The 23,236-nt window shown below is 44.3% G+C and overlaps 3 protein-coding genes across 4 annotated transcripts in view; all 3 read left to right on the top strand.

Moving 5' to 3' along the window:
* Positions 1-288: 288 nt before the first annotated feature.
* LOC143956364 (gastrula zinc finger protein XlCGF53.1-like) lies at positions 289-4,792 on the top strand. The gene is made up of 5 exons (XM_077466583.1): positions 289-1,390; positions 3,162-3,270; positions 3,458-3,625; positions 3,712-3,835; positions 3,952-4,792. Exons 2-5 carry the CDS (start codon positions 3,175-3,177, stop codon positions 4,248-4,250), a joined length of 687 nt encoding a protein of 228 aa, XP_077322709.1. The 5' UTR covers positions 289-1,390; positions 3,162-3,174; the 3' UTR covers positions 4,251-4,792.
* Positions 4,793-5,140: 348 nt separating this feature from the next.
* Positions 5,141-9,996, top strand: LOC143956340 (uncharacterized). Of its 2 annotated transcripts, none has more exons than XM_077466557.1 (2): positions 5,141-5,464; positions 7,858-9,996. In XM_077466557.1, the coding sequence occupies exons 1-2, from the start codon at positions 5,401-5,403 to the stop codon at positions 8,967-8,969; spliced, it is 1,176 nt and encodes a 391-aa protein (XP_077322683.1). In that variant the 5' UTR covers positions 5,141-5,400; the 3' UTR covers positions 8,970-9,996. The 2 variants fall into 2 exon arrangements, with proteins under 2 accessions (XP_077322683.1, XP_077322682.1); XM_077466556.1 differs by having other exon boundaries at positions 7,855-9,996.
* A 12,989-nt stretch (positions 9,997-22,985) lies between these two features.
* Positions 22,986-23,236, top strand: part of LOC143955209 (uncharacterized) — a 44,219-nt gene continuing 43,968 nt past the window's right edge. Inside the window, exon 1 of the mRNA XM_077465295.1 lies at positions 22,986-23,089. The gene's annotated coding sequence lies outside the window, so the exon portion shown is untranslated. The remainder of the gene's footprint in view (positions 23,090-23,236) is intronic.

The raw sequence follows: 23,236 nt of genomic DNA, 5'->3' as shown, positions 1-23,236 counted from the left end.
TATAAAGGAATAGTAGTGGTAAAAAAAAGTCCTTGTGGATTTTATTAACCTTTTTTTGGTTAATTCTACTTTAAGGGTGTGTGTCAGGGGGCGTGTCCTATGCCTGCATACGTTTGCAAGTAGGTGTCCCTCATTCACATCTCAAAATGTTGGGAGGTATGTGTTTTATGTTATCTTTTTCCATCACTTTGGTTTTAACCACTTGCTTACTGGGCACTTAAACCCCCCTCATGCCCAGACCAATTTTCAGCTTTCAGCGCTGATGTACTTTGAATGACAATTGCAAAAAAAAAAAAAAAAATCATGTTTAATAGTTTGTTATAAAATTTTGCAAACAGGTCATTTTTCTCCTTCATTGAAGTGTGCTGATGAGGCGGCACTGATAGGCTGCATTGGTGGGCACTGATAGGCTGCACTGGTGGGCACTGATAGGCATAGTTAAGACGGCACTAATAGGCACAGATAAGGTGGCACCGATAGGCACAGATAAGGCAGTACTGATGGGCACAGATAAGGCGGCACTGATAGGCACAGATAGGGTGGCACGGATGGGTGGCACTAAGGGGCACTGATAGGTACCACTGATAGATGGGACTGATGGGCACTGATAAGTGGCACTGATAGGTGGCTCTGATAGGTGGCACTGCTGGGCACTGATGGGCGGCACTGATGGGCACTGGTAGATGACACTGATGGGCACGGATATGTGGCACTGGGGTGCAGCACCGTTGTTGAGGCAGATTGTGGGCATTGCTGGGTGGCATTGTGGGCACTGCTGGGTGGCACTGTGGGCACTGCTGGGTGGCACTATGGGCACTGACGGGGGGCACTTATTTTTTAATCAGGTGGCAGGGGGCAGGTGGGCACTGGCAGGGCTGGCCATGATCGGGACTGATGTCCCGATCACGGCCGCCGGTGATCGGCTCTTTTTTTGGATCAGTGATCACAGAGCGCGCCGCGCGCGCCCCTTAGGGGGCACGCAGGCCGCTCGTGCACGGGACGATGTCAATAGACGTAGTCCCGGCAAAGGAGGTCCATGCTGTAGCCGTCATTCGGCTATACCGCGGGTCTCAAGTGGTTAAACTATTTATAATCTGGTCGCATAATAAAACATGCTACAGAATTGAAGAACGAGGCTTCAGAAATACAGTAGATGGTATAACGTGAAGTGAGCGCCACTTTCTGCATTTCTCCACAAGCTGGAAATCTTAATGGAACACACAGACAGGAAGTGATGTAGGGTAAAAACAGGAAGTGATGTAGCTGCAGACAGGAAGTGATGTAAGGTAAAAACAGGAAGTGATGTAGGGTTATAAATAGGAATTTCCGAGTGAGAGGTGAGTCGGGAGGAAGTAGAGAGGAGACATTGCTGGAATTGGCAGAAGAGGAGGTAATAAGATCTTATTTTATATTTACAGATCTCTGCTTGGCAGCATGTTATTGGAGTAGGGATGTGTCCAACGTACTTGAGTTTACCTTGGGCAGGGTTCAACGGACATGACTAAAGTTCAGGTGCCAAAGCTGAACCCCATTGAAATCAACGAGAGCCGAATGTTAAAAATCGGCTCTGGGCATTTTCTAGGCTAATAGAGATTGTCAGGGAAATGCTATATGGTGGTGGGCACTTGGGGAACAGGTACCAAAGCAATAAAAAAAAAATTGTCAGAAGAAAAAAAGATGGCATTGGGTCCTCCCAAATCTCATACCAGGCCTTTCAGGTCTGTTTCTCTTATTTGCAAAGCCACGTGGACTTTGGTTCACATGTTTAAAGGAGTTGTAAAGGTTTGTTTTTTATTTTCTAAATAGGTTCCTTTAAGCTAGTGCATTGTTGGTTCACTTACCTTTTCCTTCGATTTCCCTTCTAAATGTTTTTTTTCTTTGTTTTCTTTGTCTGAATTTCTCACTTTCTGTTCCTCCTCAGTAAGCTGTTCTGGCTGACTAAACACCGCTCAGATGATGGTGTGAAGTTTACTGAGGAGAAACAGGAAGTGAGAAATTCAGACAAAGAAAAAAAACATTTAGAAGGGAAATCAAAGGAAAAGGTCAGTGAACCAACAATGCACTAGCTTAAAAGAACCTATTTAGAAAATAAAAAACGAACCTTTACAACCCCTGTAAGATCTACCAGTTGGATGTTCAAGCCTCATCTGGTGCCAGTTGTAGACGTAAGGGCTGCTCTCGGAGTCTGTTGAGCCCTGCATGCCCTGTTTGATATATGGGCCTTTTGTAGGGTTGTCACCTCAACCGAACACATATTAATTACACAGGTTCTGTGGCAGATTAAGGTGGTAATTAAACTCACTTGGTGCATTATCTGCATTAAATTAGCCTCAGAACCCGTGTAATTCATATGTGTTCGGGTTTAAAGGGAGGTGGAGGTGGCAACCCTAGCCTGTTGGCATTGCTTGCTTTGCTGCCCACCTCTCAGTTGGACTGCTTTTGGACCTCCCGGTCCTAATGATTTAAAGAAGCCTGTGTCCTGTACGTAGAGTTGCCACCTCATCCCTTTTAAAACCGAACACGTAATTACACATAATTAAACTAACTTGGTGCCTTATCGGCAATAAATTAGCCTCAGAACCCGTATAATTCATATGCGTTCTGGTTTAAAGGGATGATGTGGCAACCCTACCTGTACTATATGATCAGGGCAATAGGATTTGTGAATTACTAGTAAAATCTGATTCCTGAAGTACAATACGGGCCACAGGGCCCTCTCCTCTGTTCCTATAATCTCCTTATTGCTTGTTACAAAACTACTAGCTGGGAGTGTGAAGGGTTATATAGGGGGTGTCCCGATTTTCTATTTTTATTTTATTTTTTTAGATGGAAATTGGAAGGGTTAGATCCTGTGTAAGATTGTTATTTGTCTATGTCCCCATTAGGCTGATCTCCCCTAACGTCTTTTTTGGCTTGACCCTCATGACCAGGGAAATAATTTCTCCCTAAATCCAGCAAGCCTCAATGGAGGTTTAAGTCTTCAGCTGCCAATCCAAACCTAAAAAAAAGGTTTGATTAGAGCTGTAATTTAAAGGGAATATTTGGTTTACTTTCAGCGCGATGGAAGAACCCCGCAAAATAATATCCGTGTAAGGGGTGAGAATTATGGAGGAACGAGGAGCCCAGTACAGTCCAGATAATTCTTGTTAATTTCTCTACAGAAAGGAGCATCTCATGACTACCTCAAGGAGAATGGACGTAGACCAAACCCATGTGACTAAGAGGATATTAGACCTCACCCTGGAGATCATCTACCTGCTGACCAGAGAGGTGAGGAGGATTCTGGGAGGTCACATGACAGCATGCTTACCTCTATTAATAAAACACAGACCTGACCGGAGAAGTGAGGAGGATTCTGGTAGGGTCACGTGACATGAGATAAATACGGACCTGACTGGAGGGGTGGGGAGGATTCTGGGAACTCTGTGGTGATAATGGTAAATATCCCTTTACATAGGACTATATGGTGGTAAAGAAAACATGTGATGAGCCCTTAACACCCAGCAGCTGTCTTCATAGGACACCCATCACAGTTCCTCTACCTCACTGCCTGACAACAGAGGAAACCAGTGGCAAGAAGATTCTAGAAGTCACCCAGAAGATCATTGATCTGCTGACAGGAGAGGTGAGCGGTGGTGGGAATTCTGGGACATTATCCAGTAACAGACAAGGGATGTGTCTGGATGGTGACTGTATCATTGTGTGTGTCAGGTTCCTATAAGGTGTCAGGATGTCACTGTCTATTTCTCCATGGAGGAGTGGGAGTATTTAGAAGGACACAAGGATCTCTACAAGGACGTCATCGTGGAGGATCAGCCGCCCCTCACATCACCGGGTAAGAGGAGGCTTTATTGTAAAGGAGAGAGCAGTACGGAGGCTCCACCTAGATCCCCCATCATCTGATAAACACATAGAAACAATGTATTCAGTCAGTGTGTGTGTTTCCTACAGATGGATCCAGTAATGGGAACCCACCAGAGAGATGTCCCTGTCCTCTGGATTCCACACAGGAAGATCACACCATCCCTTACCATCAGATAGGTGGAACTAGAACTCACAATGATGACAATGAGACGAGAAATCAAATGTCCGACAAGCGGTTTGTTACGAGTAAATTATTTGAAAAGGTATGGCAGGAAATGAAAACAATTACGGAAATAAAGGGTTATGCGTTATATACCCCTATATGGAATAATAGTAGTTATGGGCAATTGATGAAAATGGAAGGGTTTGGAGGCTTAAGGGACTAGCTATATGATACAGCTATTCCAGGAAGATATGATTAAAAACCTCGACTGAACTAAGAAATGAATAATATCCCAAATCAAAGATTCTTTAAATTTTTACAGCTTAGGCATGCATTACAAGCACAGGATCGATCGCATGAACTGAAATTTAATAAATCAGAGGTAATAGCCCTGGTGGAAAAAGCAGAGAAGAATGGGTCTTATATCACAATTATATGATAAATTTTAAAAGGAGCTGTGAACATACCAGCAAGGTCAGCCTGGTCTTGCGATATAGGGCCAATCTCAGATGAACAATGAGCATTGGCATTATCGGTAACACCTCTGGCATCCCTATCCCCAACACAAAACTTAACACAATTATTTATATTACACAGGGCTCACTACACACCAGAGAAACTATTTAAATAGAAATGTAGAGATGCAGCCCAATGTCCCAGATGTAAAAGGAGCCCCTAGCTAACTTGATCCATATGTTATAGAGATGCCCTAAACTCCACGGTTGCTGGTATGATGTGGTATTAATGATCAATAATGTTTTCGGGACCAGGCTGTCTCCAGAGTCGGGGGGGGGGGGGGGTGCCTTTTGGGTATCCTGGATGAATTGGGAATCCCGGGGGAAATACAGTATATCAACAACAAGGAGCCTATTTCAGGCTCGAAAGCTTATAGCATAAACGTGGACATCACCATTTCCACCTACAGTATCAGAATGGAGGATACAAATAAGGGAAACCTTAGTTAAGGAAAATATAACATTTCTCTACACAGAGGATGCCCAGGGAACTTTGAAAAGATATGGAGAAGATGGTCTGACATTTTGGAGGTATAATTAGATGGGACAATGGGGAGAGAGGGGGGGGCGTTTATTTTTTTTATTTTTTCTTCCCCATCTCATTACGTGCCTGGTTTGTATGCGGTTTGTTATTTTTGTTGTTGTCTGTATGAAAAAGTAAAAATAAAAAAGGAAGCAATTTAAAAAAGAACTCACAATGTATTATAAGCTATGAAATCACATTTACATAATGTCTTGTTACTTTTTATAAATGTGCTTTATCTTATTTGGAGTTTAGGGTGAAAAAGTGAAAAAGACATTAAAACTGAAATTAAAGAGGAAGAAGAAGAGAGGTTGGTGAGTGGAGATCAGCAGTCTATGGAGGAGGGGGAGATGATTATGAAAGCTAAACAGGTGGAATCTTCTCTACATATGGACACAGGTAAGTAATAAACACTAAGTCTAGGTTCACATTATGAATTGCAAAGGAACCGCACTGCATTCCTGACAAAAAGTCCATCTCCATTCCCCAATATAACGTCATGTTCCCAACAAATGATGAGGAGATACTCTACATCAGGGGTCTTCAAACTATGGCCCTCCGGTTGTTCGGGAACTCCAATTCCCATCATGGCTAGTCATGCCTGTGAATGTCAGAGTTTTACAATGCCTCATGGGACGTGTAATTCCCTAACAGCTGGAGGGCCATAGTTTGGAGATACCTGCTCTACACAATATGAAATGTCCAGCTCCATTCCTCAACATAACGTCAATGTTCCCAACAAATGAGGAGGAGATACTGTACACCATATGAAAGGTCCATCTCCATTCCTCAACATAACGTCAATGTTCCCAACAAATGAGGAGGAGATACTGTACACCATATGAAAGGTCCATCTCCATTCCTCAATATAACGTCATGTTCCCAACAAATGAGGAGGAGATACTGTACACCATATGAAAGGTCCATCTCCATTCCTCAATATAACGTCATGTTCCCAACAAATGAGGAGGAGATACTGTACACCATATGAAAGGTCCATCTCCATTCCTCAATATAACAGGTTTCCCTCAAATGAGGAGGAGATACTGTACATCATATGAAAGATCCATCTCCATTCCTCAATATAACGTCATGTTCCCAACAAATAAGGTGGATATACTGTACACCATATGAAAGGTCCATCTCCATTCCTCAATACAATGTCATGTTCCCAGCAAACGAGCAGGAGATACTGTGCACCAGGGGTAGGCAACCTGGGGCACTCCAGCTGTTGTGGAACTACACTTCCCATGAGGCATTGCAAGACTGGCAGTTACAATCACTCCCAAAGGCATGATGGGTCTATCTCCATTCCTTAGTATGAGGTCAATTTTTTTTTTTATGTGTATTTTGAGGTTTTAAATGCAACCAGTTCTATTCCTGAGCTCTGAAAATCTGTTAAGTGTTATGCCACTTACACACGATCAGTCATTCCCACAACAAAACCGTGGATTTTTTTTTCTGACGGATGTTGGCTCAAACTTGTCTTGCATACATACGGTCACACAAACGTCGGAAATGCCGAACGTCAAGAACGCGGTGACATATAAGACGTAGGATGAGAAAAATGAAGTTCAATAGCCAGTGCGGCTCTTCTGCTTGATTCCAAGCATGTGTGGAATTTTGTGCATCAGAATTGTGAACACACGATCGGAATTTCCGACAAGTTTTGTTGTCGGAAAATTTGAGAACCTGCTCTCAAACATTTGTCGGAAATTCCGACAGCAAATGTCCGGTGGCACATACGGTCAGATTTTCCGACACCAAGGGCAATAGATAAGAACTACAATCTAGTTCAAGGTTATCTTCTGCTGTTTCTAATTAAAAAGTGTATACATGCATGCATTCTAGAAGCAAAGCTCTCTGACACAGTGTTCAGATTGGTTACTTCTTACACTTCTGATTTATTCCTGGGCGGCGTTAATAATTTATACACAAAGATACGTCATTGCTATGTCAGTCTAAGCCCTTGTACACACGTTCGGACATTCCGACGGAAAAGGTCCGATCGGACCGCGTTGTCGGATAATCCGACCGTGTGTGGGCTCCATCTGACTTTTTCCATCGGAATGTCCGACCAACAAAGTTTGAGAGCTGGACATAACATTTTCCGACAACATGATCCGATCAGACTCTGATCGTTTGTAGAGAATTCCGATTGGACAAAGTGCCACGCATGCTCAGATCAAATTACGAGACCAAAGCTATTGGCTACTAGCCGCAACGTAGTCCCGTCGCAACAACCCAACGTCATCACGTTCTGAACGATCGGATTTTCCAACAACTTTGTCCGACCGTGTGTATGCAACACCACTTTCGGACAAAATCCATCGGAAAAAATCCGACAAATTTTGTTGTCGGAATGTCCGACCGTGTGTACAAGGGCTAACGGGTACATCTCATTGGTTGAAATACAAGAGAAATAGAGAAACTTGATGCTTGAAGGTTGATTGAAACTGGTTCCATTGTCACATATGCATCCTTCTAAATGCATGGGAAGCAGGGTATAGACGCCATCTTTAGTTCCAAACAGAGTCAATCTGTAGACTACATAATAAGTAAGGAGTTGCATAGAAACATGTATACACATAAGCAAATAGACGTTTTCTGATTATCAGTATGTACATTATATTCCTTCACAGTAGCTCACATTGAACATTTGTTGTAGGAAATTCCGATCGTGTGTACATGGCATTAGACTGTGTGTGTGTGTGTGTGTATGTGTATATATGACTAAATGAATAGAATGAAATAATACTCACAGCAATTGTTTACAAATTGTTTTCCAGCAGATGGGATCCATGTCTGGAACGCCACAGAGAGACACAATCTTTTCTCTATAGACCGTTATGAAGAAGATAATGACACCGCCCCAGTTTCTACAGGAATAAATTCTGTTACCCAAAACACACAACACAGACCTAACTATTTGGAAAGATTAATGGATCCTTATAATCCAGAGGAATCTTCTCACGGTTTTGGAACAACCTTACATCCGCATAACCCCAAGACATCTCTAAGTTATGGAGATCACACAGGAGAGAGTTCACTGTCTAGTTTGGCATGTAGGAACACAGCACTTGTTAGACACAAGAATAGTAACAAAGGGCGCCCTTATTCATGTCCAGAGTGTGGGAAGTGTTTCGTTCATCAAGGGCACCTCATAAGACACAAAAGAATTCACATGGGTGAGCGTCCTTTTTCCTGTTCAGAGTGCGGACAAAGTTTCATTAAAGAAGCAGAACTTCAAAAACACGAGCGTATTCACGTGCGTACGCCTTCTTTTCCCTGTTCAGAGTGCGGACAATGTTTCATTAAGCTAGCAGAACTTCAAAAACACAAGAGATTTCACGTGCGTAAGCCTTCTTTTCCCTGTTCAGAGTGCGGACAATGTTTCATTAAGGTAACAGACCTTCTAAAGCACCAGAGAATGCACATGGGTGAGCGGCCTTTTTCCTGCTTAGAGTGCGGGAAGTCTTTCAATCGTAAGGGAAAACTTATGATACACCAGAGGAGTCACACAGGGGAGCGTCCTTTTCCCTGTTCAGAGTGTGGAAAATGTTTCTCTGAAAAAGGAAAACTTGTTATACACCAAAGAATTCACACAGGTGAGCGTCCTTTTTTCTGTTCAGAGTGCGGGAAATGTTTCACTGACAAAGGAAAACTTATTAGACACCATAGAATACACACAGGTGAGCGCCCTTACTCATGTTCAGAATGCGGGAAATCGTTCGTTCAGAAAAATGACCTTCTTAGACACCAAAGAATTCACACGGGGGAATATCCATTTTCCTGTTCAGAGTGTGGGAAAGGTTTTATTGTGGAAGGAAAACTTCGTAGACATCAGAGAATTCACACGGGTGATCATCCTTTCATGTTAAGGGTTCAGGAAATGTTTCAATGAGAAGGAAGACATACTGTACATCAGATATGTCACACAGAAGGTCGTCCTTTTTTTTTGTTCGGAGCGTAGGAAATGTCCACTGAGAAAGGAAGCCTTGTTGGACACCCGAGACTTGTGGTACCCAGTTTCAATACTGTAGAAGACACGTTGGCAGGTTTGCAGTACCCGACCTCTGATGAAGGAGGTGACTGGTAGGCGGTGTGGTGACAAAGTAACCTGAGAGGCAGAAGAAGCAGGTCCAAGGTAGCAGCTCAGGTTCCTACACTGTCCCTCCTCCACCATAACCTTGCCCTATGCTAGACACACTGTCCCTCACTAGCGAGTTTCTGTCCCTGACTTTGCCAACTGCAGTGGGATAGTGGAATTTATTAGCATTGTCTTCACTAAAGATGGCTGCCAAGGTCACCCAGTGCAGCAGCATCCAAACGCATGGCTGCTCCCCTGATGAAGTCTAGGGAGGCCTCAGAGGAACAAGTGTTACTCTTTTCCTGTGCGTAGCAGCACCACCTGTGCAGGGAGGCTGAACTACACCTTGTCTATTTTTGATACACTATAATGTAAAAAAAATAAAAATCAGCAGTGAGATTGGGAGCTCCTCATATTAGGCGTGACCGGTATAAAGATCTGGGAATTCTTGATAAAAAGCAAAATCCCATGATCTCACCTTCTATGGCGGCAAGTTGGTGGATCTGTCCAAGTGGTGAAAAATGCGACTCATGTCATATTGTGGTTTGGTGATAAAATGGGGTATTAAAAGGTATAAAATAAGAGCATTTAGGGGTGTGGTTTGCTAGATTTGCAGGGTTTTAATGATAGTAATAGGATACTCCAAAACAAAAACAGCATTGACATTTTGTTCCACCCTCATGCAGTTGGTACCATAGCACTAAATTGTGGTAAAACATGGCAAATCATGGGGCAACACAGTGGTGATTTATGACAGCGAGTGTTTAGGAAATTGGAAAATTATGGCAATACATGAAAATAAACGTCTTTAATACATAGACAATAAAATGCAGAAACAGTTGTCTAGTCTGTCTTATTTTTGCATTCTGAAAAATGTGTACAAGGGTCTAGACTACTTGAAAAGATGAATGTAAAAAAAAAAAAGCAATACTTAGTATCTTACCAGGATTTGCACTCTTACATCAGTAATAACAAATGGTGATCAATGTGGACATCTTTAGATTGGTGGTAAGCAGAAAACAAGCACACCTACTGTCACAGTTAGGGGTCAGGATTGAAGACTAGTAGCTATAGCAGTAAAGACCAGCAGGATAAGTAAACAATCAGGTCACCCTTGCATATGACGTTGGCTCATCAGAGGTGCAGAGTCTAAGCACTAGCCAGTGTTCATCAGACCTTCTAATGGTGGAGATGGGTTTTTCTGTGTGTTAGTACTAGGTCGCTTTCCTCAGGATTGTCCCACCAGTTGATGAGCAAGCCAGGGTCCAGCAGCAGATATAGCAGGAGGGGATCAAGCAGGAGCATAGTCGGTAAACAAGTCAAAGGTCAGTAACAATTGGTTGCAGGTTGGGATTAAAGTGGTTGTAAACCCTTACAAACCACTTTGACCTACAGGCTTACCTGTAGGTCCAAGAAATATCTCCTAAACCTATACGGTTTAGGAGATATTTGCCTGAAGACCGGCACCGCTGTCAGCGGCGCGCAGGCGCACTGAGTGCGGCATTTCCAACAACGGAGCTGCCGCGCGTGTCGGCTCCCGTGCACATGCGTGGGAGTGGCGGCTTCGCCGAATGACAGCGGCGGAGCTGCGAGACCCCATCGAGAAGATGGATGCGCTGGACTACAGGGGACAGCGGTGACTTCGCTGGCTCCTGTGTCAGGTAAGTGACACATAATGGGCTACTATGCGATGCATAGTAGTCCATTATGCTTTGCCTTTGCAGGGAATGAAAGAGGAAGTAAACTCATCAGGGTTTACTTCCTCTTTAAGTGGAAGTGTAGTCGAGGAACAATACAAAGGTCAGTAAGAAGTGATTGCAGGTTGGAATCAAGCAGAAGTGTAGTTCATGAACAAGCCAAAAGGTCCATAACAAGTGGTTGCAGGTTGGGATCAAGTGAAACTGTGGTCGAGAAACAAGCCAAAGGTTGGGAACAGACGGTTTCGGGTTGGGATCAAGCAAAAGCGTAGTTGAGGAACAAGCCAAAGGTCAGTAACAAGTGATTGCAGGTCAGAATCAAGCGAAAGTGTATTCAAAGCATGATGTCGGCACATGCTGATACAGGGGATATCTCCTAAACCATGCAGGTTTAGGAGATTTCCATGGTAGCTACAGGTAAGCCTTATACGTGTACGCGGCTTGTAAGGCCGCGTACACACGATCGGAATTATGGTCAGAAAAAGGTCTGATGGTTTTCCTGACGGAATTCAGACATAATTCCACTCAAGCTGTCTTGCATACACATGGTCACACCAAATTCCGACCGCCAATAACGCGGTGATGTACAACATGTTTGACAGAACTAGAAAAATGAAGTTCAATAGCTAGTAGCGAATAGCTTCCATCTCGTAGTTGAATCTGAGTATGCGTGAGTTTTTGTGCGTCGGAATTGCATTCACAGGATCGGAATTTCTGATAGAAAGTTTTTCCATCGAGAAAATTGAGAACATGCTCTCAAATTTTTGCTGTCGGGAATTCGGCCAGCTAAATTCCAATGGAGCATACGCACGGTCGCATTTTCCGATGAAAAGCTCTCATCGGTCTATTGCTGGCCGAAATTCCGATCGTGTGTACTCGGCATAAGGTTTTACAACCACTTTAAATCAGGAAGTTCATGGGAGGAGCAAAGAGTTTAAAGTTCACCCGAAACGAGACAAGGCAAGAAAGTCCAAAGGATCAGACGGGGAGCTGTCCAGCATCTCGGGGGACTCAGCAAGAACAGCCACTACCGGATGCAACAGAGGTTATGGGTTCAGATACTGGTCCCGATACTTACATACTAAAAAGTTGATGGCTCTAGTGAAGGGATTGAGAAGAACCAGCAAAAGAAGCTATTGCAGACAGTGGGTGGAGATGGAGAACTGCCAGAGAATGTAGTATGGATAGTGGGAGAAGGGCTGCTAGAGACCTTAGTGTGCATAGTGGGTAGGGATTCCAACTCCAGGTTTGGACGACACTTTGGCTGTTCTGGCAAGCAAACGAGCACTCAAACTTTTGCCTGTTTGGTTCCTTGTTAGGCAAGAGCTGCACATTATATCTAGGAATGGTATTTCTATCGCTTTTATATATGACAGCTTCTTGGTGTAATAAGTTTCTGAGGAAGGCCAGCTGCTGACACCCACAGTCTCCCTAGCAATCTATGACGTCATTAGCACACTGACTTACATGGCTGTGAATCCCCGGCCATGTATGCAACGGGACCGATAATGGCCACTCCATATATGGGCAATGACATTGAACGAACATGGTCATTGACTATGTTTAGGAATGATATTGACCAAATATGGCCATAGCCACATTTGTTCATTGTTGTCACCAATATATAGCTGATGACAGCTTGGGAAGCTGTAATTTAGAAGGGAGGGGGGCGGCATTATAAGTTGTGTGCGCCCGTTTTTTTCCCCTGCAAGTTGGCAGACATTGTGATGGATGATGGATTACCTATGACTTCTTTTTGTGGATTTCAAGGGCTTGTCTAACATTTGGATATCTTTATTTCTCAATTACTTTATATTACTATGGTCCCTTGGTGCCTAGGGAGACGGTATCTGGGGGCTTCCCAATTCCAATAAGCATTCACCCCCACATCCACTGGGCCAGGGTTGTGGGGAAGAGGCCCTTATCAACATGGTGAAAATGTACATTGCAAGGCATCCCTCCTTGTTGAGGGCATGTGACCTGGTTTGGTTTGGGGGGGGGGGGGGGGAAGCACATGCTCGTTGTCAGCAAGGCTGCATGCTCACATTAAGGGCCTGGTATGGATTTTTAAGAAGACCTATCTGCCCTTTCTGAATGGGATCCCCCCCATTACCACCTGCCGACCGCTCACACTAAATATACTGCAAAAGGATTTGACTAAAAGTGTATAAATAGCAAATATTGAAATAATAAGAAATACTATACATAACCTCATCATAAAATATCATCATGCATACAATACATCACACTTAACAGAGGTCACCCACAAAACACAGCAAATAAGCATTAAATATAGTAAATAGGAGATTCTATACAATTATCTTTACAGCATGTCTGGGAAACCTACAATCACTTATGCACAGCCTGATAATCAACTTTTACACTTTTTTTTTTTAATGCAAAAACGCAATTGACTTTGTTTCTTTAATTATCTTTTTTTTTTATATATTGTTTATCGTTTTTTTGTTTGTTTTGTTTTATTCAATCAGTACAGAATCATAAGCAAAATAAAGAAGTATGACAGATCTAAAGAGGAGATACTCCTCATCATCACATGACATGTAACCCCTGATGAAGTCACGTGGCATTGTGACGCAACACATAGGGAGGAGGAGTCAGTGAGGTCGTTCCACGGACTGGAAGTACACAAACCTCCATTTATTTATTTTTGCATGGACTTGGACACAAGACAGGGATATATATTTTATTGAACAAACATGTTATTGAATTAACGGTTTGTGTATTGTAGACATGTCACTGGAGAAGTGGTTGAGGGGGTGTACATCTCACCTAGGTTGCTACACAGTGTGAGATGGTAAATCCAGGATGGATCAGTTTCTCAGCAGCGATATGCTGCTGAGTTGTTATTTAATTTTGCCGGGCCTGGGTTTATATGGAATGGCAGGTAGGTTTGGTAGAGGGACCTGTCATTCCACATCCCCCGATCCAGTTCTGGGTTTGGGATCAGGTGAGCTTTGATCCTAATTAGCCTGGGAAGCTAAAGGCACTGCAGGGTCTGCAGGTGGTTGCTCTCAGCCAGGGAACGAACAATCTGTGTGTTGAAGGAAGCTGCAAGCACAGCCACTGCTGGAGCTAAAACTCACCCTGCGATATCCAGGCGAAAGACGCTGTGTTTGTAAGTGTCAGATAGGTGAGCAGAACCTGTTAGTAAGCGCCCAGCCGGGCTAGGACTTTTATTTTTGTTGTACTTAGAAAGCACGGTGTTGCTGTATATTTTGTTTGCTGGACTGTTTGTACCACGAATAAATGCCAAGATCTGCTTTATAAATTCCAAGTCTGCTGTGAACTGTGTCCAAACACACCCTCCCCCGGGAAGATCCCTTACAATTGGTGGAGGTAGCGGGCAACGCGGTTGCTAGGGGCAACGGTGTGGACAGACTTGGCTACAGCTGCTGATGTCCTGGGTGAAAGCTGCAACTACACTCCAAAAACAGTCCAGCAACATGGAGGAGATGCTGAAGCAGTTTATGCAAGTGAGTTTGCAACAACAGCAGGCTCAGACAGAGGCCAATAGACGACATGAACAGTCCATGGCTGAACAACAGCAGGCGCAGACAGAGGCCAATAGACGACATGAACAGTCCATGGCTGCACAACAGCAGATGATGGCTGCACAACAGCGGATGCATAAGGAAGAGTTGCAAGCTTTGCGCCAAAGCCAACAACAACTTATCGAGCACCTGATAGTAAATCGAGAGGCGCCTGTGGTTGCTAATCCACCCACAATGGAGGGAGCCGCTCCAGAGATTTTTTTTGGGAGAAGGACTGTGCAGAAAGCGCTGCAAAAGATGACTGCTGAGGACGATGTTGAGGCCTATTTAACAGTATTTGAGCGCGTGGCTGAGCGAGAGAAGTTACCAGCCGCTGAGTGGGCAGAGGTAATTGCGCCCTATTTAACAGGTGAACCTCAAAAGGCCTACTATGACCTCAGTGAGCAAGAGGTTAAGGACTATACTCGGCTAAAAGAGGAGATACTTGCCCGACTAGGAGTTACTACTGCAGTCCGTGCCCGGAGGGTACGCAACTGGAGCTACAGTCTGGACAAATCAGCGAGGTCCCAGATGTATGACCTAATCCATTTGGCAAGAAAGTGGTTGGAGCCAGACACTTCTACTCCTGCACAAATCCTAGAGAAGGTCGTGATGGATCGCTACCTCCGAGCGCTTCCTACTGACCTGCAACGCTGGGTGGGACAAGGTGATCCTAGGAACGCAAACGAACTTGTCAACCTTGTGGAGAGGTTCCAGGCGACTGAGGACTACCTCCGTGATGTTCCTGCAGCATCTTCACCTCCCCGGAGCGCCAGATCTGTGCCGTCAGCTGGTAAGAGACTTCCATCTATTGGGGGAGTGTGGAGGGGTGCTGATGGGGGGAAAAGGGCTCAAGTGGTGTCTCAGGGACAAAAGACTGGTGATGGTCCCGGGTGGCTAAGGGGCTCTGAAAAGGACTCCTTGCCAAAGAGACCAGGCCCTATCCAGTGTTGGAGATGCCATGAGGCGGGACACGTGTCTGCCCATTGCCCTCTTACCTCTGAACCCATGGAATGTGACGCTAGCCGGCGTCAGTCGCTATTTGCGGAACCATCTTGTGCTGCAGTTCCTGGACTAGAGACTGAACCGCAAATCTGCAACATCACAATCAATGACTTTCCTGTTAAAGCGTTAATGGACTCAGGAAGCCTTGTAACCTTGGTGCATGCTAGCCTGGTGACTGGGGACTTAGAGTCTAAAAAGCATATGAGTGTTGTGTGCATACATGGTGATACAAAAGTGTACCCTATAGTGCTGGCTAAAGTCGGGACTGAACAAGGCACCGTACAATATGAAGTGGGTGTGGTTAAAAACCTCATGCATAATGTAATATTGGGGCGCGATTTTCCATTATTCTGGGCTCTTTGGGAAAAAAGAAAAATCCCCAAAAGGAGTGAGGATACCTCTAAGGGGGTTGCCTTGTCCACTGTGAATGATAAAAATGTGCAGGATGAAAATGATTGTTTTCCTTTGCAGGTCCTGGCTGGGGAGGAGGAGGCTCCTCCCACTGAGCAAAATATACTAGACTTAGAGGTGTCTAGCGATAATTTTGGGACTGCACAATTACAGGACCCCACTCTCAAAAATGCGAGAGAGCAGGTTGCTGTTATGAACGGGGTACCTCAGGAACCAGATGCTGAAAAAAGATTTCCACATTTTTCGGTGACTAATGATCTTTTCTATAGAGTCAATAAGGTTAAAGATGAGATTGTGGAACAGCTTCTGGTACCTAAGCCGTACCGGCGTCAGGTGCTTGACATGGCACATAACCATGTTCTTGGGGGACACTTGGGGACTGACAAAACGCGAGAGAGGGTTCTCCAGAGGTTTTTTTGGCCGGCCATATATGATGACATTAAAAAATACTGTGAGTCGTGCCCCACATGTCAGGTTAGTGCCCCAGTGTCACATTTTCGCAGTCCTTTGGTTTCGCTCCCTATTATAGAGGTGCCTTTTGAGCGTATTGCCATGGATTTAGTGGGTCCCATTGTAAAGTCAGCTAGAGGACACCAGTATATTTTGGTAGTCCTGGATTATGCGACCCGCTATCCTGAGGCTGTACCCTTAAGAAACACTGCATCTAAAACAATTGCACGTGAGTTGTTTTATATGTTCTCTAGGACTGGGATCCCCAAAGAAATCCTAACTGACCAAGGTACGCCATTTATGTCGAAAGTAATGAAGGAATTATGCAAACTATTTAAAATCTCACACATCCGTACCTCTGTGTACCACCCCCAGACGGACGGATTGGTGGAGAGATTTAATAAAACTTTGAAACATATGTTGAAAAGATCAGTGAGGTGAACTACAAGGTGCACCAACCAGGTAGAAGGAAGCCTTTCCAAGTTTATCACATAAACTTGATCAAGCCCTGGAAAGACAGGGAATCCTTGGTGGCGACAAATACTGTTAATGATTTGTCACAACCAATCCCTCCAGTCAAGGTAGGTGATACTCTATCAGTGTCACAGAAACAGGAGGCTCAGGAATTTTTACAGAAAAACAAAAACAAGTTCTCTGACCTCCCAGGGCGTACACACCTCATCCATCATCACATTGAAACTGAGCCTAGAAGCAGAGTAAACCTTAAGCCCTATAGGATACCGGAGGCACGTAGGGAAGCCGTATCTGCCGAGGTAAAACGTATGCTTGATCTGGGGGTAATTGAGGTGTCACAGAGTGAATGGTCCAGCCCAATTGTGCTAATCCCAAAGCCCAATGGAACTTGGAGGTTCTGTAACGATTTCAGAAAGTTGAATGAGATCTCCAAGTTCGATGCGTATCCTATGCCCAGGGTAGATGAGTTGATTGAGAAGTTGGGTAACGCCAGGTACATAACCACTCTCGATCTCACAAAGGGCTACTGGCAGATTCCACTTTCTGGTGAGGCTAAAGAGAAAACTGCATTCTCCACCCCTGATGGGCTATTCCAGTATGTAGTGATGCCATTCGGGTTACATGGAGCGCCTGCAACTTTCCAGAGGTTGATGGACTTGATTCTGCGACCACATCGTGATTACTCAGCTGCCTACCTCGATGATGTGGTCATTTTTAGCCCTGATTGGGAAAGTCACCTCTGTAAGGTACAGGCCGTGTTGGATGCCATAAGTGATGCGGGGTTGACCATAAATGCTGAGAAGTGTGCTCTAGCCCTAGAAGAGGCCAAATATCTGGGCTACATTATTGGGAGAGGGTTGATTAAGCCACAGCTAAATAAAATTGAGGCAATACAGAATTGGCCTAGACCCCTGACAAGGAAACAGGTTAGAGCTTTCCTGGGTATTACGGGGTATTACCGTAGATTTGTGCCGAACTTTGCCTCAGTTGCTGCTCCACTAACTGACTTGACAAAGGGCGGAAAGACAGCAATGGTCACGTGGACCCCAGAGGCCGAGAAGGCTTTCCAAAGCTTTAAGTCTGCCTTGTGCCAACCACCTGTGTTAGTTACCCCCGATTTCAGGCGAGAATTTCTGGTCCAGACAGATGCCTCTAACACAGGCTTAGGTGCAGTACTCTCACAAGTAGTGAATGGTGAGGAGCATCCAGTGACGTACTTGAGTAGAAAACTAACCCCGGCCGAGAAAAATTATGCCATTGTGGAGCGAGAATGTTTGGCAGTAAAGTGGGCCCTAGAATCGTTAAAGTATTACTTGCTAGGCAGGAAATTCAAGTTGGTGACAGACCATGCCCCCCTAACATGGATGAAGTTAAACAAGGAGAGAAATGCAAGAGTGACTAGATGGTTTCTCTCCCTACAAAACTTTAATTTCACTGTGGAACACAGGCCAGGGAAATTACAGGCAAATGCTGACGCATTGTCAAGGGTGAGTTGTCTGTGGGGACAAAAGGCTCAGCCCTCCGGTCTGAAAAAGAGGGGGGGGATATGTAGACATGTCACTGGAGAAGTGGTTGAGGGGGTGTACATCTCACCTAGGTTGCTACACAGTGTGAGATGGTAAATCCAGGATGGATCAGTTTCTCAGCAGCGATATGCTGCTGAGTTGTTATTTAATTTTGCCGGGCCTGGGTTTATATGGAATGGCAGGTAGGTTTGGTAGAGGGACCTGTCATTCCACATCCCCCGATCCAGTTCTGGGTTTGGGATCAGGTGAGCTTTGATCCTAATTAGCCTGGGAAGCTAAAGGCACTGCAGGGTCTGCAGGTGGTTGCTCTCAGCCAGGGAACGAACAATCTGTGTGTTGAAGGAAGCTGCAAGCACAGCCACTGCTGGAGCTAAAACTCACCCTGCGATATCCAGGCGAAAGACGCTGTGTTTGTAAGTGTCAGATAGGTGAGCAGAACCTGTTAGTAAGCGCCCAGCCGGGCTAGGACTTTTATTTTTGTTGTACTTAGAAAGCACGGTGTTGCTGTATATTTTGTTTGCTGGACTGTTTGTACCACGAATAAATGCCAAGATCTGCTTTATAAATTCCAAGTCTGCTGTGAACTGTGTCCAAACACACCCTACCCCGGGAAGATCCCTTACAGTATATATATTGTGGCAAGGTGACCCAGTTTCACCGTGTGTATTAGCACCTTCAGCCTGGTCTTTGTAAAGACAGGCACGATGATTGAATGTGGGCTGGGTTTATATTCCCCTCAGGAAGTGAGCTCAGTGCTCGCACTTGGAGACAGCTCCACCCTGCAGGCAGGAGGCCTGGTCTAGGAGTCTAAGGCTGCAGGTGGCAGTCTGAGCATGCATGTCCACAGACGTGGCCTGTGACCACGCAGCGTGAAGCTGACCAAATAAGCTCCAGGAGGGAGTTTGAATAAGCAACAGCGAGTAAGCCAGGAGACTGAAGTTTGTGTTATACAGCGATGGTGGAACCCCCTGGGAGGGAATATTGCTGTTATTTTCTTTGAACTTTGTGTCCTTTAAATAAAACTGCCGTGCCCTTAAAAACAAAATACAGTCTGGACTGACTAGTGTTCCTAAAAACGCATACACCACTTGAGCATATATGTGTGTATGTGTGTGTGTATATATATATATATATATATATATATATATATATATATATATGTGTATGTGTATGTGTATATATATATATATGTGTATATATATATATATATTTTTTTTTTATTCATTTCCATTTTTGTGATACACATTTATTATGAATTGCACATACAGTAAATGGACGTGACCTGACACACATTATATGACAACATATGGTGGCCTCCTTTCCTGATTTGGTAGACAGAAAGGAGGAATTTTGTGGGACTTTAAATGAGGGTATGCCATGGATAAGAGAAAATGACAACATAAAATAAAAATTATAGTACATGATTTATTTATTACAGTCTAGAATACATAGAGATTTTGTATCAAATAGGTAGTCACCAGACTTACACTAAATATGCTGCTACATAGCATGCAATACAAATAAAAAGTAGACATGGCAAATATACATAGTATAGTAAATCGATGGAAGACAAATGTAATAAAGACAAGTAACTGTTGGCATCTAGAGGCACTCTACGCATTTCCTGGCATTTCAGCCATTCATCAGGAGTGTTATGAAGTAATAAACTGAGAAAGAAAGAACAGGGGTTAATGATAACGCCCTTAGAATAAGGGAGGATACTTACTAACAGCCTCAAGGCCAAGTCCAGTATCTGCTAAGGAAGACGGGGGGTAAGAGGCATGATGTCTCCCCCAGAGTTGAAACGGGGGAACCATAAACGTGAGATAAATTGGAATACTTACTATACAGTCTCAAGGCCAAGTCCGGTATCTGCCAAGGAAGAAGGATGGGGTAAGAGGCATGATGTCTCCCCTGGATTTGAAACGGGGGAACCCTAAACATGAGATAAATTGGGATACTTACTATACAGTCTCAAGGCCAAGTCCGGTATCTGCCAAGGAAGACGGGGGTAAGAGGCATGATGTCTCCCACGAGGTTGAAACGGGGGACCCCGTATCTGCCAAGGAAGATGGGGGTAAGAGACATGATGTCTCCCCCGGAGTTGAAACAGGGGAACCCTAAACATGAGATAAATTGGGATACTTACTAACAGCCTCAAGGCCAAGTCCAGTATCTGCCAAGGAAGGCGGGGGTAAGAGGCATGATGTCTCCCCCGGAGTTGAAACGGGGGAACCAGTATCTGCCAAGGAAGACGGGGGTAAGAGACATGATGTCTCCCCCAGAGTTGAAACGGGGGAACCCTAAACATGGTTTCAACTCCAGGGGAGACATCATGCCTCTTACCCCTGTCTTCCTTGGCAGATACGGGTTCCCCCGTTTCAACTCCGGGGGAGACATCATGCCTCTTACCCCCTGCCTTCCTTGGCAGATATCGGACTTGGCCTTGAGGCTGTTAGTAAGTATCCCAATTTATCTCCACCATGTTGGGACCTAATTCCCCTGTCCTCCCTTATTCTAAGGGCATTATCGTTAACCCCTGTTCCTTCTTTCTCATTTTATTACTTCATAACACTCCTGATGAATGGCTGAAATGCCAGAAAATGTGTAGAGTGCCACTAGATGCCAACAGTTACTTGTCTTTATTACATTTGTCTTCCAACGATTTACTATACTATGTATATTTGCCATGTCTTTTTATTTGTATTGCATGCAATGTAGCAGCATATTTAGCATAAGTCTGGTGACTACCTATCTATCTGATACAAAAAATCTATGTATTCTAGACTATAATAAATAAATCATTTACTGCAATTTCATTTTATTTTTTCATTTTCTCTTATACATGGCGTACCTTCATTTAAAGTCGCACATAATTCCTCCTTTCTATCTATGAATTGCACATGTTATATTTATGGCACTGAAAGCACTTGAATAATTTGTAATATTTCCACTGATAGCACTTTATTTACAGCACAGGCACATTTTCTATTTCTTATGTATATACAGGGCCGCTGTTAGAATTCATGGGGCCCCATACAGCCTACCTGATGGGGCCCCCTTTAATCCTTCCCTCAACCCCACCCCAGGCCCCTCCCCTGTCCCCACTTCTGCAGATTTGTCACCATTTACATATGCGCACACAATCATTATGGCTTATCAGTACAGGGGGACAGAGACTGTGTCTTTAATTTTTTTTGTATCACTTTTATTGCTATCAGAATTAATGAACAACATCCCTAGTGATAGCATGGGGCAGTGACAGGCCCCCTTTATGGAGAGATCTGGTGTCTATTAGACCCCATACCTATCCTCTGGCCTCCAAAGCATCTGATCAAACCCAGATCTGTTTGATCAGATGCTTGTTCAAACTGGTAATTGCTTCAGGTTTCTGATGTCACACAGTGGGAGGAACGACATCAGTTCCCCTCACTGTGTCTCAGGAACTGGATGCTGCTGCTCACATCCTTAACAGGACCCCTGATTGCACAGAGAGCCCAGTAAAGGTGGTGGTGGGATGGTGATGGAACCCCCTTCAACTGACTGCCTGTAAAATATAAGAGGGGCTTCTTAGCCACTAAGATTACTTTTACTTTGTGCGGATTTGCTGGGTCTAAAAAATTATATCTTGATCATTGCTGTAGCGATAATCAAGATTTCACCCTTTCAAATCAGCAATTTACCAGTAGGGCGCTGGACAGGAAGTGGTTAAAGGGAAGTGGTTGGTGGGTGGTTGGGGGGCACATGTTTACTGCCCCCCAAATGCAAGTGTAAAGCAGCATCTCACTGCGTCCTTACCAGCATTATAAAAATCACACAGGCAGCACAGTCAGCATGTGTTCTGTCATGGATCTGTCAGTGTCAAATGGCTTTTGGGTTCTGACTTTGACTATACTGTGTGTTACAATCTCTAACCCAGTACAGCCATAACAAAGTAAGCACCCAACCGAAATATGACACACTGTGACAGATTACAGAGCACATGCTGACTGTGCTGCCTGCGTGAGTAATCATAACTTGCCAAGTGTGTAAACGACACACAGTGAGGATTCTATCCTCTGTACTCCACTCACTGTGAGCGGAGCATCGTAGTATCCCTCCTCCAGGGAAGGCAGTGAGCAGCAGTGGCCGGAACTAATTAAAAAGCAGAGCAATGTGCGGTGTGCTTTTATGTACATCCGCCCGAAAAACAAGAAATAGTCCAAACACTGCTCTCACCTCCTGGGCCTCTCTGATGACCTGATGGGGTCCAGGAAAATATAATTACACCCCCTTCCCTAAGCAAGTAGTAGCGGGGAACGATGGTGAAGTTTAGAAAGCTCTATTTTGTAATAGCTGGAAATTAACTGTAAAGTTGTCCGGGCCCCCCTGTGGAGCTGCTGGGGGCCGGGCCCGGTAAAACAGGGCTGGCTGTACTGCCCTATCAGCGGCCCTGTGTATATACATATAAAATAAAAACCAAAGAGAAAAAAAACTAAAAGAACTAAGAAATGTCATATTGTTTATATTTTAAATTATTTATCATTCAGGTGTGTGATAAAGTGTGCCACATAATTGAAGAACGAGGCCGGTAAGATAAGAGAATGTTAAAACATGAGTTAAGAAGCTGCTTCTACATTCTCCACAAGGTGGCGATCTCTCTTAGAGTGAGGAGAATGCACAGACAGGAAGTGATGTCAGGCATAGACAGGAAGTGATGTCTGGTACAGACAGGAAGTGATGTAAGGATATAAATAAGGATTTCCCCAGAGATGGTGAGTCGGGAGGAAGTAGAGAGGAGACGTTGAAGGAACTGGCAGCAGAGGAGGTAATAATTCTAGGTAAGATATTCTAGGAGGTAAGATTAATTGTTATGTTCTCTTTTGATATAATAAAAACATTTATGGATAAAAAAAAAGTAAAACCGGTGTATAGGCGATACAACCTTTCCACATAAAGGCTTCACCCGGTGCTCAGACATTGAGGCT

Source organism: Lithobates pipiens, unplaced genomic scaffold (assembly GCF_037356315.1).
Source record: "Lithobates pipiens isolate NorthernLeopardFrog02 unplaced genomic scaffold, aLitPip1_a1.2 Scaffold_35, whole genome shotgun sequence".
Classification (NCBI taxonomy): domain Eukaryota; kingdom Metazoa; phylum Chordata; class Amphibia; order Anura; family Ranidae; genus Lithobates; species Lithobates pipiens.
This window is presented reverse-complemented; position numbering and strand designations above follow the sequence as displayed.

What these genes read in the sequence shown, in the direction of transcription:
- LOC143956340 (XM_077466556.1), top strand. Translation starts at nt 5,401, where the DNA reads ATGGAGGAGGGGGAGATGATTATGAAAGCTAAACAGGTGGAATCTTCT. An exon ending in TTCTCTACATATGGACACAG is followed by an intron (nt 5,465 to 7,854) that starts GTAAGTAATAAA and finishes ATTGTTTTCCAG; the next exon opens with CAGATGGGATCCATGTCTGG.
- LOC143956364 (XM_077466583.1), top strand. Translation starts at nt 3,175, where the DNA reads ATGACTACCTCAAGGAGAATGGACGTAGACCAAACCCATGTGACTAAG. An exon ending in TCTACCTGCTGACCAGAGAG is followed by an intron (nt 3,271 to 3,457) that starts GTGAGGAGGATT and finishes CCCTTTACATAG; the next exon opens with GACTATATGGTGGTAAAGAA. An exon ending in GCCGCCCCTCACATCACCGG is followed by an intron (nt 3,836 to 3,951) that starts GTAAGAGGAGGC and finishes TGTTTCCTACAG; the next exon opens with ATGGATCCAGTAATGGGAAC.